Source organism: Etheostoma spectabile, chromosome 23 (assembly GCF_008692095.1).
Source record: "Etheostoma spectabile isolate EspeVRDwgs_2016 chromosome 23, UIUC_Espe_1.0, whole genome shotgun sequence".
NCBI classification, from domain to species: Eukaryota; Metazoa; Chordata; class Actinopteri; order Perciformes; family Percidae; genus Etheostoma; species Etheostoma spectabile.
This window is the reverse complement of record NC_045755.1, coordinates 15,941,552-15,959,269: the sequence shown is the minus strand read 5'-3', so window position 1 is coordinate 15,959,269 and position 17,718 is coordinate 15,941,552. Positions and strand designations below refer to the sequence as shown.

The following is a 17,718-nucleotide window of genomic DNA, read 5'->3' as shown; positions in this document are numbered from 1 at the left end:
TAAAGGAAAAATATGTATCAGACCATCCTTAGGTATTGTGGTGCTGCAGAGACGTCCCGGCGTAGAAATTGTATCTTACAGACTAAAGAAAAATCTTTTTTTTTTTTGGTACAGATCCTCACAAATATCACCAAAATGACCATTCCCTCCAATATCAGGCATCATATTGCAATCGCAATATGAGTCCAAATAATCGCGATTAGATATTTTCCTCACATTAATCCCTGCTCACAGCACACAGCCTTGTCACTTGTTGAAGCAACGCACATTTAGGAGAAGCAAGGTAGAGCTTAAAGCAACTGGTTGAATAATTAATTATTCAATGGAAAGAAAACTAATGCAACTATTGTGATGATTGATCTTTGGAGTATTTTTTTATGTAAAAAACATTGTTAAAAGAAACCCTAGTTCCAGCTTCTCAATTGTGCAGCTTGTGTTGCTTTTCTCCATGTTATGTCATTGTAAATTGAATGTGTTGGTGTTTTTTCGACTGTTGGAATCTGGGAAAGTGGGATGGACATATTTCACTTTTTTCCTCCCATTTCATAAACCAAACGATTAATTGAGACGTTCACTGGCAGATTAGTCAATAATGAAAATCATAGGGCAGCTAAATATTTGGCACAAGAGTCAATATCTTAGTCTGTTTCAAAACTATATCAGTATCACATCACATGCAGATATTTTAGATGTGAATGAATTCAGATCTTCTAAAAAAAAAAATGGAGTCTGGTTTTACAGTTTATCCCGTGCAGTGTTTCATACTGGATGTGGACTGAAATAAGAATACACTTTTATGAAATTAAAAAAACATAAAGCCTCAGGGAAAAAAAGCAGATGTGCTATTTCACACAGAGATGCAATATAATTCAGGTTAAATTAAATATACAGTATATCTAAAAGTGTAGTTGATTTTTAGGATTCAGAATTATTGTGAAGCAAATGAAATCAGGCTGTACCGTTTTATAAAACCTACCATCAATGTATGCACATTATTATTTAACTACTACAATAGGCATTCACATGTTTCTTGTCTTTCTGTACTTATTTTTTTTCATTGCCAACTAACTGGTTTAACTGTATCTTACCACTTTTGACACCATTTATGTTATTTGTATAGATATAGAGGTGGGGGGGCTGGTTGAGGGAGTCATGACAACATTTTGTAATTGGTCTCTAGAAATAAATATAGAAAGAAATTGAGAAATTGATCATGAAACATGACTAATGACATTGCAACAATGTGCAGGTCCTACTTGTATGGCAGACTGCAGAAATCATCATCTTATCAGCCCTTACAGTAAAACAGCAACTTATGAGTACTATTACAAGTGTTAGGAAAGTATGTTTCAGGTTCTCACTCGTCACCATCCATACACACCATGTGCATCTGTGTGTGTGTTCTCTAAGTATGGAGAATCAAGGATTTCAGCTGAATAGAGTAGCTCAGTTCCTCTCACTGGGGTGGAGGTTATAGACCATCTGGACACTAGAGCCAGCCAACAGTGTGTTTACCACTACAATGTGTGTATGTTTGTTATTGTGTGTGTGTGTGTGTGTGTGTGTGTGTGTGTGAGAGGGAGACAAAGATTGTCTGTGTTTTCAGAGAAATCAAGAATCTCATGCTGTCCTAAATATTCAGAGGTCCTGCTGTTTTCCTCAAAGTCCACGTCCTAAATGCCTCATGGACTGGTGGGGACAGAGTCTGCTTGTTTAGGGTTATCACAGGAGGTCACAATTTAGGGAGATATAAACTGTGTCTATTGGGTCATATGTCATAATCCCTCTACTATATGTTTGTTTGCACAGCATGGGACTTTCATACATTTACAAGTCCACGCAGAAGAGTGGCCAGGTTTTCCTTATTTATTGCTAAATAATGAATAGGCCCTAATGCACATGTGGAATTTGACAGAAACAGCATGCTGCATGCTCTCTGGACTTAGTTGCAAGGTTCTTGTAGTTTGATTGGACAAAAGGTGTAACACACACCTATGCATTTCCGGCTTGGGTCATTGTTCCACAGTAAACCTGCTGACAAGTTAAACGGATCATAGGTCAAAGTGTGTTGCAAGGCCTATTAGTGTATTTGAAGTTTTAGTTTGAGGAAGCAGAAACTAGAGGTGGCTCTGGAGCCATTTCAAGCAAGCACTAACGTTATTGTTCCTAACCATAGTTAGCCTCCTCCTCCTATGTTTAACTGAATAGGAACAGCCCAGAATATGGCAGACAGCAACACACAACAACACGTAAAGAAAGACCACATGACGGACACGTTTACACGCCATACAGTTTTTCCCTTAGCGGCGCAATGTCACACCTAATCAGATTTTTTTCTGAATAAGACAATTTAAAGCGTCCTCCCTTGTATGTGTCAAAGCAAACGTGACACCTTGAGATTTAAGATCTTTCCAGAATCAATAGAGGACGGGCTGTAATTCGGCTTACACTGACATACATAAAACGAGGCATATAAAACCGACCGAAGGGTTTCTTTGACATTGCCCGAACCTTGTACCAAAACACAGGGTGGCCTCATAAATTAAATATACATATTATTACAATTTGAGTAGCTGTGAACCTCAAATGTATGCCGAATTAACAAATTCACTCTGCTGATTCAGTAAATATCTTCAATTGCGTTTTTTCAGGCATGCGGCGTTTGCGTAAGTGGTCACGCACTTTAATTTACGCAATTCCTGAATGGAAGATTCGCGTTCCTTGTATACCTGAGTAATGAACATTGTTGGGGCTATAGTCTCTGTGTGGAAACTTTGGCCAAGGTCGCTGTACTCACCTCCTCTGTTGCAGTGGGACAATAATACACAAGCACCACCGTGGTGAGGATATTGACCAGCAGTCCAACAATAGTCAGAGTGTTTGGTGCGATCCATAGCGGAGTTTGCTGGACGAGCCAGTTCCAGTAGATTTGACACGGTGGCTCACACAGGGACCGACCGGAGGCGCTGTATTTATGCTCCTCCAACCGCTTGAGTTGTGCAGGTGACAACGGTTCTGGCCACAGGAAATGTGGCATTGTTGTTGTTCTGCCTAGTCACTCCTCGAATTACCGTAACAAACTTCCCAGTGCTTCCGGGTAGTGGCTCGGACGGGGCTATCTTCTTTCGGCCGACTCCAAAAAAACAGCAGCTCATTTGGCATTTATAGGTAGGTGACTCGACGAGAGGCCATTTCCACAGCGGAACCCATGAGATGTCGATACTCACATTTCTGAACTCTCGGCAGGAAGCGAGGATCCGGAAGGGAATAAAATGACTGCGCACCGGGAAGTTTAAATTAAAAATGTGAAAACGGAAACTGCTGTTTATTCCATATTCGGTAAATACATCCATTACATTCTAAATTAACTAAACCATTAAATTAAATTATCCGTTAAATAATTCGGTAGATACGAATTCCTCAATTTCTTTCTTTATTGGCCTGAAATACGTACAATTTATTTAAAAAAAATAGTAGAATCAGTGAATACTGTTTTTATATTTTGTAGTATGTTTTTATGTGTCCCTGCATACATTTCAAGTTAAACGGAATTTAATATTGTCAGCTTCTCTGTCCAATATGTCCTAAGCATCGACTGTTAATATTGAAAATTGATTATTTTGTTTTGAAAATGTAAATTGAAAATGTATAAATATACAGTCTATGGCCCTAAACTTAGCCTGGATGCCAGCCGAACTTGGCCCCTCCCACAACATTCGAGGTCGGGATATGTAGGCTGCATATTATCATCATACTCGGATTCTAATCAGAATATCTACATATGTATCTAGAACATATTCTGACAAGAATCTGAGTATGACGACGTCAAGCTATCCTAAAATACTAATTTAGCCAAATTATAAAAATACATATTTGGGAACCAATTTGCCTAAAATTACATGCAAATTATTTTTCTGTGCATCAAAGTTACATTTACAAATTTAGGTTATACTCTTATCAGAAGTCCATGTTTTGGTAGATCAGGAAAAATCTGTTAAGTAGTGTTCCACAAGAATCACAAGCTTCAATTCTTCTTCTTTTTAAGACAGATAGTCACACTATTATAATCCAAACCAATTGAGTACTCAAAGCAAAAACACATTTTAAAATATTTAAATTTATTGTAATCCACGGGTCATAATTACAAAGGTAAAGACATGCGCGCGTGGCCGAGCATCAATCAAGCTTCAAGTCCAATATTAATCCAAAAACATAATGTGTCACGCAGAATATGGAGTGTAAACCTCTACATTTTATCACTTATTAAACATAAATGATCTACACAGAAAAAGTGAAATGAACACATATTAATGTGAATTATAATTATGAATTAGGTCTGCAAATTAATTTCTCCAACATTACTCTATTTTTATTGTTCTTGCCACATAGAAGTTCTGACAAAAACCTTTCTTTATACATTTCATTTTCTTGTCTTTCAGACCCTGGAAATAAATTATCACCTTCAACAGACACTCCCAACAAGAATCAACATGTGAATAATGTAAGTGTGTCACTGGGCTATAGATGTGCTTTGTATATGATTTTTTTTTTTAGTTTTTTTTTTTTACACACTACATGTACTTAACAACTTGTTATGGTAACTAGCTCCAAATCTGCACACAGCATGCCACACCACAGACCAGTACAACCTCCCCCACACTCCTCCACCTGTCTCGCCATCCATCCAACCTTCAGGCCGCTGACCTCAGTAGGTGAGATGAGAGCATCACAGCTGGCGGCAGATTTCAGCAAAGCTAAATTGTCTCATTGCACTCTGTCCAATTTTACTTCTCCTGCTCGACAATCTTCGTCTCGTTCAAGTACTTGTCAATCAGGTGTAGCGGCACTCCTCGTTGCATGAGTTCATAGAAGGTGAAGCCTCCTGAGGGAGGAGAGGAAAAACTCTCTTATGATATTCTTGGGAGGGACAGGGTTAGATGTGGAGAGTGAAAAACAGAGAGAGGGTGAACAAGAAGAAGAAGCACAAGAGGAGGAAAGATCAAGAAGCTGACCAAGCAGAACAAACGGAATGCAAAGAAGTTCACAACACTGGATAAAGAGTGAGAGGAAAGATGGACGAATGGTCAGAATAGCTCATGTACTCAATGCACACTCAGTTTGTAAATCTGGGAATCTGCTCAGGCGTGCAGAACCAGAAGCATAGTTGATACCACTGAAATAAAATGCAGGTCAAACATCTCTGTAAAATTCCAGATTAATCAAGCAGACACTGTCTTTAGTCATCCACAATATACTAACAGTGGTGGAAGTACTGAGATCCTTTACTTAATTAAATAATCAATACCACAGTGCAAATTTACTCATTAATTCCAAATTGATTTAAAGTGTTTACTTTAAAGGTCCAATTTGTAATACTGACAGCCATAGTTCAAAATGGTTGCTGTAGTCCATATTCAAAATACTGGAGAGCCTTCTACCCCGGCACCACGGAACTTGTTTTGGTGGAACACGTGCACGTTCAAAGGTTGTTTTAGTCGTGCAACAGAAAACTCAGATTGGACAGATAGTCTAGCTAGCCCGATTTACCAGGCAGAGATCTGAGGAGCAGGTAACCATAGTCCTCATAAATCGGTTTGAGTTTAAATTTATATCACAAAAAAAAGTGGAAGGTAACGGACATCCGGCCGAATTTCCTACGGCACCTGAACACTCCCAGGAGGGTAACGTTGTGGATATAGACTATAGCCAGTTTGTGACAAAATGGGAATCATACTGTCCAACCTTGAAGCTGGCAATTGTAACGCTAGCCATATAAGAATATAACGTAACATATACATAAATTAATTAATCCGCATAGTAACTACTATATCAGTCAGATAAACGCCAAAGCGTGAAACATATATAAAACAAAAATAAGCCCAATAACGCACAGAAATGTAATGTAGTTATAAGAACGACTATAAGTTTGAAGCTTTATGAAGCAAACATACTCAAAACTTAAAGGAATAGTTAAACTTTTTTTTTAAAATAGCCTACACTTATTTGCTTTCTGTTATAACTTCTAGGATTTTTCTCTGGTTGCCTGGCAACCTGGTGGCAACAAGACAGCAGGAAGTTGCCGTGCCCAGCCAAGAGATAGTCCGACATTCAAGCGCTCATAAAACTACAGTGTTTTTTTTTGGCTTTCGTATTGATTAAATAGACATTTGTGTTAATCATTGAGTTTTAAAAGGTGCTGGAAGGTGGATTTTGATACCTTTGGACTGAGCCAGGCTATATTTTGGCTGTAGCTAGATGTCTAATGGACAGACACAACAGTGGTATACATTTTTTTCTTTTCTCTGCGAAAAAGCAAAGAAGCAAACTTACCCAAAATTTCTAAATAATTCTTTAATTACCAATACTTTCCACCACTGTAAGCTAAAGAATACAAGAGGGACTGCATTGTCATACACATCTCATCACTCAGTTCCAATCAGACCATGGAAAATACCCAGAGTTAGTATGCTTTGTTTGGATCCTGTATTTAACAGCAGAAAAAAAGCTTCGTAGATGGCAAGTCAACATTGCATGAAACCTAAGAGTCCCAGCTCTGAATTTCTCGGCAAATGTTAGCAAGTTTCCAAAAGTTTTACTCACCTTGTTTGTGGCACAAAATGCATGAGAGGTCTTTGAATTCACTCCATTCCACACCAACGACTATGGCAATCAATTAAAATATTCCAAACAGGGCTGTTAAATTCAGCCAGCAAAGCACAACTAAGGAATAATTTGGCAAAAAAGTTGTCATGCAAACCTTGTTTCAGTAATGCCTGATTTCTGGGCACTGCTTTCATGGGAATGAGAAGCTGCTACAGTCCCACAAACTACGATAAGCAATATTACAGGCTGGCTGACAGATGCATAATGAATGACATAAGCTTCATATGCCAAAACCATATGAAAGCTTACCTTATATGAGAACATACATTCACAATTCTTGAGTTTGGACTGGGGGAGAGAGAAGAGAAGAGGGGTTAACAAAATGTTTACATGGAGTTATATGTGTGCACCTGGGAATACTGTTGAGTTATTACTGAACTCTTTTATATGAGGAGTTAACTGTGTGGCATAAAGGGAATACTGGAATCTGTGAAGAAGAGTTTTAGACCTAGTCCACACGTACACGGTTATTTTTAAAAACTGGGTTTTTCCTCATTCGTTCTAAAAAATCCCGTCCACGAATGCACTGTTTGGAAAGGTTTCCATCCACACAAAAACGCAAAAAATGCAACAACGACCATGCCAAGCCAACAGGTGGCGATATAACCCCCAGTCGAGCAAAGAAGAAGAAGATGTTGGCCAATCAAGCCTGAAAATAAATGTTGCCAGAAGACAATAACACCAACTACAAGTCCGACGGTCTCGTCCAATATCGGCCATGTTGGCGGCGGGGTCTGTGTCTGCCAGTGTTGGATTATGTATCAGTGAACTTCCGTAGCGCATTCTCATGCCTCTGTTCCAAATAGAATGGAAACCGTACATTTCCATGTTACAGTCCCGTTAGCGAGCCCAATACCAGAACTGGTTTGGCCACTTCTGCCATTGCCTAATGTGTGACGCCTTACAAATGAGAGACAGGCGCACCAACCTGCTCTCACTCCCAATTCGTAAAATACGGACGCTTGGTTATTGGCTGTCAACATCAGATAGATAGGACACAAGCCAGGTGGTTGGGGTGGTGGAGGGGTCAAACAAAACAGGACTTTCACCCCGGAACCCAGGGTTTGTGTTGGGCGTATTCACAGAAACGTGCATTTTTTAATCTCATTCACGATCTTTTCCTAAACCCAAGTGTCCCATTCTTGTCCTGCGTGTCACGTAAACACACCTTCTACAAGCCACCCACGACCTTTTCCCTAAACCTAACAGCATCAAAAGCGACGACAGCAGTCCTCAACCCAGCAGGACCGGGACCCAGACGCTAAAGGAGACTTTTAGAATCAATAACAACACCAAAGGGACCTGACCAAGCGATGGGAGGGAGAATGTGTTGGGCGCACACTCTGAAGTTACAAACAGTGTTTCTATCTAACTAGTCTATCTAACTAGACTCGTCTAGCCTTCACCCTGGCTGGAGTTTACTGTACTAAGCTCTGTTTACAGTGATTTAAAACACCGCTTGTGTGTGGACAAAAGGTCAAAACGCACAGAAAAAAAGCCACGTTTTTTAAATACCCGTGTACGTGTGGACTAGGCCTAGGACAACAGAAAAAACGCCACAGCTCTTTATGGTATGGCTACTGAGGTGTGACTGGTGACAGACTGTGTGTTGTGATGATGAACAGGATGACTGGATGGACTGGGCTGAATTGTGCGACAACACAGGGGATAAACCTCTACATGTGGTGGTGATGGGAAAGTGTCGCCAGATATGATGTGCACTGCACACGAATGAACGGATTATTAATATGTCATTATTTGTCTCTATTTTGAAAATGGTGTCCAGGAGTTGGTTGCACCAACTGTTCCCAAGTTCAAACAGTGATTACTAAATGGAGATTGGCTCACTAACTTAAAACAGGTTGCAGCATACAAACTAGTTCTTATGTTGTTACTTAACCTCTGTGTTGTCTTCCCGTCAAAATTGAAAATCAACACTATTCTTGATGGTTTTCAGCGATGTTTTGAACTTTTTCTAACATTTTTTAACCTTTTTTTTCAACACTTATGACACTTTTTTTTTCAATGTTTGTCACTTTTTGACGTTTTCAACACTTCATAACACTTAACTTTAACACAATATTTTTGGAATTTATGGTCATTAAACCTCATTTATTATACCTAATGTTTGAGTTAGAAAAGCAGAAATTGAGAATTATTTAGACTAAAAGTAAAGGAATGTATGTTGATGGATAATCCCAGACTGGAATATGTCAACTTTTAATCAATATTATTTCAAAACCACTTCAATTCTTTTTTTCAAAAGTTATAAAATTAAATAAGACACCCCAAAATTAATGAAAGTAGAGATTTGTACTTGCCAAAGAGTGTTGTGTGGAATCAATTATGTTACTTTGGGTAATTAAAAAGCACATTGATAAGAAAATGGGTGAATTTGACCCGAGGACAACATGAGGGTTCACAATAATATTTACTCCTAATAACTGGCAGGTGCCATAATATGGGCAACACCCGTGACCCAAAATCTGATTTAAATACTTTTGAATTACATTTTACAAGAACTGGACCTTAAATTTCAAAACATTATGCTAATTAAGTCTAAATGACCAAACAACGTAAGCTAACTTAGATCGCCCGCTCGCACTTTAAACAAAATTATTGCTTCTAACTCTGACACATATATTTCTACATCAATGCATATATGAAATATGTCAAACCTACATTAGTAATGATTGGCAGGTAAGTTTAATATAGTGTTTGGCCTCCTAAAACTGTTATTTTCGGCATTTCTTATGTTACAGCTTGTGATGCTTTACTGACTTTAGATTGCATGGCGCTACAGATGTCTCCTAGCAACCACTTACACATTACTAATAGCTCAAGTTGCTAAGATATTCTTTAAGTTTTAATGGTGCAACCTGATTTAGTGAATCAACAGAAACTAGCTTACCATTTCTAAGAACTTAAAAAAAACTTTACACACGACCATAGCCATGAATTAACGAAGAGCTGGTGCAACCCAATCCAGATACTTACATGTCCACCGCCTATGTGGTCAGCCCTTTGGTAGACTGCAGCACACAGTTGAAACACTACGGTACTCCAGTGGAGTTGGTTTACCAAAGCCACCTTTCCTTATACTCGTTAAAGAGCCGTGTAGTTAAAAATAAATCATTTGTTTGTATTTTTTAGAGAGAGAAACAAAGATTCTTGAGTTCATTTTCAGCAGTGGCACTGCTCAGAGGCAGTAGCAATTAAGAAATGGAACTAGAAAGGCGAAAGGCTTTGAGAAACTAGACTCTGATACAGACACGTACCCAGGGGAGGCAAACTGAGCTCCCCTCTTGGTCCACACTGACCTTTGACCTCCAGCTTGCACTCCACTTGGGCCTCTCCCAGGTCGTTGATGGCCTTGCAGGAGTACATGCCGCCATCATAGGGGCTGGGCTTCCTGATCTCCAGAGTACATACTCCCTGGTTGCTGAACATGCGGTAGCGCGGGTCGTCGAGGATGGCTATCTTATTCTTCATCCAGATCACTTTGGCCTGCATTCAGACAAAAGACATATACAATATTATCATTACTAATAGGAATGATAGCCCAAACCACAACAAATAGACATATCTAAGGACCCATCCCCTTTTTTGCACACCAGAATGAGAATCTGTGCTATAATACAACACGATGAACTTGTATATTTACCTGAGTGTAATGCGTATACTATTCGTACACCACTTTTACCTGTGGTTCTCCCACCTACCCTTGGGTTGGCACGGACGCTACAGTTGAGAGTAGCGTTGTAGCCGGCGATGGCAAAAGTGTTGATCAGCGGCTGCGTGAACTTTGGCGCCTCCTTGAAGTCGTGGTCATTGTAATCGTGCGTTTTTATCTGCAAGCCTGTTGGGGTAAGGGTAAAGGAATGGGGTTGTGCATGATACTGGCGCTGAGCGGTATCATGTGGGAAATTCCCTAAGTGATGAGGGTAAGACAACATTTTTTTGTTTATCATCGGCTGAGTCTACAACAGCACTGTCAAAGGGCCCGTCAGTCATAGTTTTTTTAAAGTGACGCTGTAAATAAATTCAGGCTCACTTTAGGGTGGAAAACATCACTGACAGTACCTTTTAAGATATCCGCTGTGAAAAACAATAGTCAGCAAATGAAGCAACAACTTTATTGGCATTTTCCACACATGAAATTCATCTGATTTGTTCCAAGGTTCTGAATTTGGAAGAATTTCCCCCCCACCAGAAACGATTAGTAACAATTTTGCGTTTATGACAGTCAGGGTTACCTTCTTTGACAATGAGGGCGCTTTTTTTGGTTTGGGTGGCAGTTTCGCTGAGGCCGCACATGTTCTCCGCGAAGATCCTGAAGAAGTACTCGTTTCCTACCACCAGCTCTGTGATAGTGATGCAGGTGCGATGGTAGTGCTCAATGCATGTGAACCATTCCTATAAAGCAGACCGAAGGATGTCAATGTAAATATCAAATACACATCATTTGCTATTTCCGTTTAGTATACTTTGTTAAATTGATCTTCTACCATTGTCTTCTTGTCTGCTTTTTGAATGGTGTAGCCTGTTATGGGAGCATTGCCGTTGTCTTTTGGAGGAGTCCAGACCAGAGCCACATTTCCTCCCCAAACATCTTCAATCGTCACACACATAGGAGGCCCAGGTAGGTCTAACAATCGGAGGAAAAAATGTGAGCATAGACTGTGGTCCTAGTATTATTTTAGGTCGTAGTAATAATAATAATAAAGTTGTAGAATGGTAACTTTGTTTAAGACTGGGTTGCTGCAGGGTTCACTTTTTAGGACCTTTGTTATACCACATAGAATTCAATTGATTCCCTTTTTTACGAGCATACTGTCCAAAGTATTAAATTGTGGAAAATGGCAGAAGAATCCAGCAGCATATTACAAAAATCTATAATTATATAATTAATTGTGGTCCTGCTACACGTCCTGCGAGGCCCTGTTACATCCTGCTACGCTCTGCTGTGCCTTGTAATGCCGTGCAGTGCCCTGCTATGCAATGAACTACTACAAACTATTTTTAGTCACTGTTCCATTATCTTTTACTGTGACTGTTATTGCCACTCTTTATTTCAACCCCAACTGGCTCTTCAGACACCGCCTACCAAGAGCCTGGGTCTGTCCGAGGTTTCTTTCTAAAAATGAGTTTTTCCTCACCACTGTTGCACTGTTGCTTGCTCTGGAGGGAACTACTATAACTGTTGGGTAATTGTAAATTACAGAGTGTGATCTAGACCTACTCTATCTGTAAAGTGTCTTGCGATAACTCTTGTTATGAATTGATGCTATCAATAAAATGTAATTGAATTAAATTAAATGAATGTGACTTGGACCTGGAATAATGACATACAATGGATAGATGGATTAATCAATTAAAAGTGATTTGAGCTATGAGATGAACTGCCTTCAGTAGCTGCTGTGGCTGTCAGTAGGGATCGTGTTGTTACGATTCCACTTGTAGTTTATAGGTGTGTAATGTCTCCTGATCGCCCGCAGATACCCTGTAATAGCTGGTATTTGTTTACTCACCTACGATTTGTATGTCAAGAATGGCAGTGTCCACGTGGTTTTCAACCTGCACATTCATCTCATACTTTCCAGAGTGGCTGCGTTCTGCTTTACGGATAAAGATGATGCTGTCACAATCTGTGTTGCGGATGCTGACGTCGGTAGGCTCTATGGGCTTGCCCTCTTTCAGCCAGGTGACCTTTGGCCTGGGTTTGCCCTGCAGACATCACACACAGAGTTTATTATTCTGCTCAGAGATACAGCGAATATTGATCGATTGGGAGGTTTGCTATACCATAAATGGCACCACAAGGTTGACTGCTTCTCCAACTCTGCGAGTGTATGTCTGCTTCAAGTGTCGGGGGACGCGGATCTTGGGTGGTTCTGAGGAGGAAACAGACCAGAAGCGGTGTGATGTGGAAATTAGTAGTAAATAGCTAAGTGTGTTTCAATTTTTTCCTTCAAAACAGTTGAAGTTTAAGTCACGTAACAGCAGAAAGGTGTGTGTTGAAATGGATTTGTAGAGCACAATCTCATACAACAGAAATTCCGAGGTTCACAGCATTTTTCCGTGCTCACCAATAACCTCTTTGACCAGGATAGAGTGCTGAAGGGTCCGTGGATTGCTGGCTCCGGCAGCATTTATGGCTTTGACTCGAACTAAGATTTTACACCCTGGAGTCAGCCCAGTGACGGTGTACCTGGTCTTTTCTGTTAGTTCCTGGTTGGATACTTTCCAATCATCACCTGTAAGAAAAACTATTTGTTAAAGCCTTCACTGGAATTATGGTGGGCTATGACAAACCTGGAAGGCCCCAACAAAAATATGTAACAGCTGTGATACAGGTTGATGGGATGTCACACTGTGCAAGATGGGTCTAATAAAATCTGGTTTACAATCTGAATCAGACTGACTGCCTTTAGATTGTGCCATGAATGGCAGTCTATACATGCAATTTGAATGCAGGCTATGTTTGGGTGCACTAAAGCACTAAATCAGCTTTTGGTGGACGTGTTTCCCAGTGTGATGTAGGACCAATAGTTTGGATTGGCAGCAAAAGGTTTCACCACGTTTATCTCATAATATTGACACAGTTTTTCTGGGCGCTTTAGAAGATTTGAGGTTGTCTCACTTCCTTCTATGCAGTACTCCACTAAGTATCCGTCCAGACCGGCAGCTCCGATGGTTTCAGGAGGGCGCCACTTCACGGTCACCGTGGTGTCTGTCACATCGTCCACAACCAGCATGGTGGGCTCACTGGTCACAGCTGAGTGGAGATAAAGGTTTTTGGAGATCAGAAGAGGAATTGCTACCATTTCCTCATTTGTTTTCCAACAATGGGTATGAGTGAGATCGGGAAAAAAAAAAATTAATTTTGGCAAGTCATGAAGACGTGAGCAAGGCGCCTCTCTCTTGCTGGTATGCTATCAATCTGCATGTTAGATCTCATTAGTCCCTGCTCTTTCCATCTATTCTTGTATTCTGAAACATAATTAACTCCTATTGAACCCTCTGACAGACCTGATCTCCTAAACCCCCTAATCCACAGATGATTTGGCAGCCATTATAAAGACATATTTAATATCCTCTAAAGCTCCTGCTGTCCAGTGGAGGTCACAGCCAGAATGCTTGGGGTGGTGTGGGGGTATGGGGAGGAACAGCTGCGTCGTCGGGGTACCAAGGGCAGATCACACATGCACTATCACTGGCCCACTCTTTGAAATTTCTTCCATTATTATGAAACGGTTGTAATACTTTCCTGGACAGATTATTGGCAGTAACAGCTCAAAGGCAAGTGTTTGGACTGCTAAGTGGATATTCATGGAGACATTTGGGCTGCTCACCGAGGGGAGTAAAGGCTTTGGATGGTTCACTGGGCTTGGACACGCCAATAGCATTGACTGCAAAGACCCGCACTTCATATGGCACTCCTTCAATCATCTTCTTGGGTTCGAACGATGTTTCTTTGATCAGGTCAAAGTTCAGTCTCATCCACCTGGAGCTTTGTTTCTTTTTTCTCTCGATGAAGTAGCCTTTAGAGGACGGTCAGAAACTGGTCATTTAACCACCAACACTTACATCACAGCTGCGGTAATAAGTAACATGCAATGTTTACCTAATATTGGTGAACTTCCATCATATTTTGGTGGTTCCCATGTCATGGAGCACCAATCACCTCCGACCACTGGGACCAAGGGAGCCTCTGGAGGGTCAGGGATGTCTGCAGACAACACAAAGCCATGTTAAGGATTTAATAAACAAATTAATTCCACATAGTCTTTTGAATTTAGGTTAAAAAAAAAAAAAGCCTTTCCTAAGTGCTTTGTGATTACTTACCTACAACCTTGATTTTGACGCTGGCTGTGGCTTCACCAGCCTCATTCTGCAGGACGATCTTGTAGTTGCCTGTGTCCTCCCGCTCTGTGACCTCAATTGTCAGACTGGTCTGGTCGCCGTACGTTTCAGCTCGGACACGTTGGCCTGACTCAAGAATCACCTTAAGCAAGACCATATGAAAAATATATGAAAGTCTTGAAGGTAAAGGAAACATTTAAAAGCTGGGAATATTCTATATTTTTTTATTGTCAACAAACACTATGAAAATACCAAAGCCAACACTGAATTTATCATGTCAGGGTTTTTCCTTGGTTTTTAGAGTGCCTCGGTGCATATTACGTCATGCACTCATTTGCATATTGGTGATGTCATTGTCCAGTTAATTGTATAAAGCTTAGTGGTTGTCAGTTGCAGCAAGGGAGAGATCACTAAAACATAACTTAGAGTGGTCACGAAAATGAAAATAGCTTGTCCACCTTAAAGCCAGCCCACCTTAAGTTGTAAATAGTTACGGTAAGTTGCTACTACTCCGTGTCTAACCAAGGGGGTAAGGGGTTCCACAAAGCGTACTTTCTATTCAGCCATTTTGTTGCTAACAAGCCATTACCTAGTATCTCACGTTATGACTCTGTAGCAACAAAAACAAAACAAAAATTTTAAAAGAGGCTAACAATTATGTCTTAACCATGCAACTTTCGTACAGGAGAAGCTCACAGGCAGTTTTGACTTACATTAGCTGTTTAAGTTTACTCACTAATGTTAACTAGCATTTTAGTTAGCAATAATTAGCCTGCAGCTATGTTATCTCCTAACATATACCTACGCTCTCTGTTTCTGCTGATCGGGAATGATTGAGATTTCTCTTGGCACAGCTACTAGAAGACTTATAACTTTCAGACAGGTTGCTCACTTCACATCTACATCTTCAAGCTCAGTAGGACACCGGACAAGTGCTTCTAATAGACTTTACTGCTCTCCGTTGCAAGTCTACGACGTCGCTTTGAACATTCATTTTACTGTCTATGTGGCTGACCACTCTTCAAATTCATACAATAAGGCGGTGCCATGTGCTCAAACAGGCAGGGAAAACCCTGTATTTCTTATTCCTCTGTTTCCTAGAGCCTCATTGTTGTCCTTAAAACTAAACACATCATGTTGCCTAAGTTGCCTTCAATGCTGTGAACAAGGCCTCTGTGGTTTATTTTGAGTGTACATGCACTGTCCTGCTGGAAATACTCAATTGAGCAGCACATGCGTATTAATCTGCGGCTGGAAATAGTCCCCAACAAACGCACTGTTTCTTCCTGTTTGAGTAACTTTTGATCTACAGTGTGCAGCTGTGTTTCTGATCAGTTCTTTAAAAAAATGAAAGTGCATATTTGTGGTCAGTTTTTTAAGACTTCTGTCTTTAGTAGGACACAATGGGTTTGATTACCAGAGATAGCATAGGAACGTGTGGAAGTTCTTTGGTTTTATTCTTTTCCTGGGAATTATTGACCAGACTTATGCTTTCAGACTAAAAAGATTGAAGCTCACTCTTTCCCCCTTCATCCACACCACCCTGGGTGCTGGTTCTCCACTGATGGGGATCTCCAAGCGAAGTTTGTTTCCTGCCACAATTGTCACCGTGTTGTCTGGGAAGTTCATGCTGTCCAGGTGCACCCTCGGTGGGTCTACAGAAAATTAAATCATATCTCAATAAAAAAAATTGCGTTAAGGTGCTTTTTCCTGTATGATGTCTATTTACAAAATGGTCCAATCCAGTAAAGAATAGGTTTTGTACCAATGATATGAAGTTTTGCAGACAGGCTCTGTGAATATCCCTCAGGTACAAAAGTGTAATCTCCTGCATCGTGAAGGGAGCTGCTGGCAATTTCAAGACGATGGATCCTGGAAAACCAAAATGACGTTAGCAAGCGTTCGTGTGGAATTGGTTTTGATTGAACAGAGCTTAACAGAGGTTACACACCTATTTCTGTGTATGATATTGATGCGGTCATTGGGCTGGATCAGCTGTCCATTCCTGTACCAACGACCTGGGACGTTGCCGGGGGAAATCTCACATTGCAACTTGATGGGTTGACCCAGCATCACAGTCGTATCCTGCAGGTCCTGGTGCACCTTTAGCGGTTTCACTAATTAAACATATGAGAAGGGTATAGAACAGAATATATTGAATACTGATTCCTTTGCAGAGCATGCAAAATAGCAGGCAAAGAAAAAGAAAAGAAAAAGGGCGGGATACTACATACAGTCAACTTGTACGCGAGCCTCAGATGTGCCACCGGTAGCCATGATGGAGTATGTCCCAGTGTCCTCCCTGGCAGCATCATCAATCACCAAGAAGTGTTTTGTTCCTTCACACTTAACTCGGTATCTGGAGCGCACTCCTGTTGGAACCTCAACACCATTCTTCATCCTGAAAGAGGAAGAAGCATTTTAAATTCGTCACATACACACGTCATGGATAAATGAGATAATCTAAACATAGATGTGAATGTCTCATTGTTACGTGAACTGTGTAACATTAACATGGCTATGTGTAACTTTTAGTATGTGTTGATTCTAACTTTTGACAGCTTTCGACATTAGCAGTAGTGTTTTTACCACGCCTGCTGTCAAAGCTCTTTTCTTCACAGTGTTGTATTGCCCCCTATATATTACTGAGTTAATGTTAACGGCGGTAGGCCATATAGTCACGAGGAATATTTTTAAAATCAATAATTTACAATAAGAGAATAAGTAACAGATGCATGGTGGCATTTTAAGTGTTGCATTCGGTAACTTAGCCTACTTTGGACGTATCATGAGCTAAACCGGGTGTTACTGTCACTGTGACACGAGCCAAAGCATTGGAAGCATAAGACCCACTTTTTTAAATTAGCATTTAATTCTGACTAGGGCAATACTGTCTCTTAGGTGTCCTCCTTCTGTCTGCTCCTTTCTATGCATTTCTGGAAGGCTTTTAATGTCCTGCAGCGCTGCACCACTACAGCACTTTTAATTTAATCTGTATGTTTTGTATGTGTTATGTATTGTTTTATGGCTTTGTTGTAAAGCACTTTGGGTAGCTTTCGGCTATTGTAAAGGGCTATACAAATAAACTTGATTGATTGATTGATTGATTAAGAGTTTGTTGTAGCAACGAACATAGTAATAACTTACATGTGAATGTACTGTATATTTTCTTTGCCCTTAGGGACCCCC

General features: G+C 40.4%; 2 protein-coding genes across 23 annotated transcripts in view; both read right to left on the bottom strand.

Moving 5' to 3' along the window:
• Positions 1-3,256, bottom strand: part of chpt1 (choline phosphotransferase 1) — a 9,100-nt gene extending 5,844 nt beyond the window's left edge. Inside the window, exon 1 of the mRNA XM_032505533.1 lies at positions 2,798-3,256. Within this exon, the coding sequence (XP_032361424.1) occupies positions 2,798-3,037 (240 nt within the window). The 5' untranslated portion in view covers positions 3,038-3,256. The remainder of the gene's footprint in view (positions 1-2,797) is intronic.
• Positions 3,257-4,097: 841 nt separating this feature from the next.
• Positions 4,098-17,718, bottom strand: part of mybpc1 (myosin binding protein C1) — a 34,772-nt gene continuing 21,151 nt past the window's right edge. For 15 of the 22 annotated variants that reach the window (XM_032505479.1, XM_032505480.1, XM_032505481.1 and 12 more), the window contains 16 exons: positions 16,764-16,930; positions 16,481-16,646; positions 16,295-16,401; positions 16,048-16,184; positions 14,512-14,671; positions 14,291-14,395; positions 14,019-14,207; positions 13,307-13,441; positions 12,753-12,920; positions 12,469-12,557; positions 12,195-12,390; positions 11,172-11,311; positions 10,920-11,079; positions 10,386-10,594; positions 9,984-10,170; positions 4,098-4,882 (listed from right to left, as the gene is read on the bottom strand). In XM_032505479.1, coding sequence (XP_032361370.1) covers positions 4,785-4,882; positions 9,984-10,170; positions 10,386-10,594; positions 10,920-11,079; positions 11,172-11,311; positions 12,195-12,390; positions 12,469-12,557; positions 12,753-12,920; positions 13,307-13,441; positions 14,019-14,207; positions 14,291-14,395; positions 14,512-14,671; positions 16,048-16,184; positions 16,295-16,401; positions 16,481-16,646; positions 16,764-16,930 — 2,413 coding nt within the window. In that variant the 3' untranslated portion in view covers positions 4,098-4,784. Of the gene's footprint in view, positions 4,883-6,912; positions 6,952-9,983; positions 10,171-10,385; positions 10,595-10,919; positions 11,080-11,171; positions 11,312-12,194; positions 12,391-12,468; positions 12,558-12,752; positions 12,921-13,306; positions 13,442-14,018; positions 14,208-14,290; positions 14,396-14,511; positions 14,672-16,047; positions 16,185-16,294; positions 16,402-16,480; positions 16,647-16,763; positions 16,931-17,718 lie in introns of all 22 variants that reach the window. The other 7 variants (XM_032505487.1, XM_032505490.1, XM_032505491.1 and 4 more) reach the window with 4 other exon arrangements.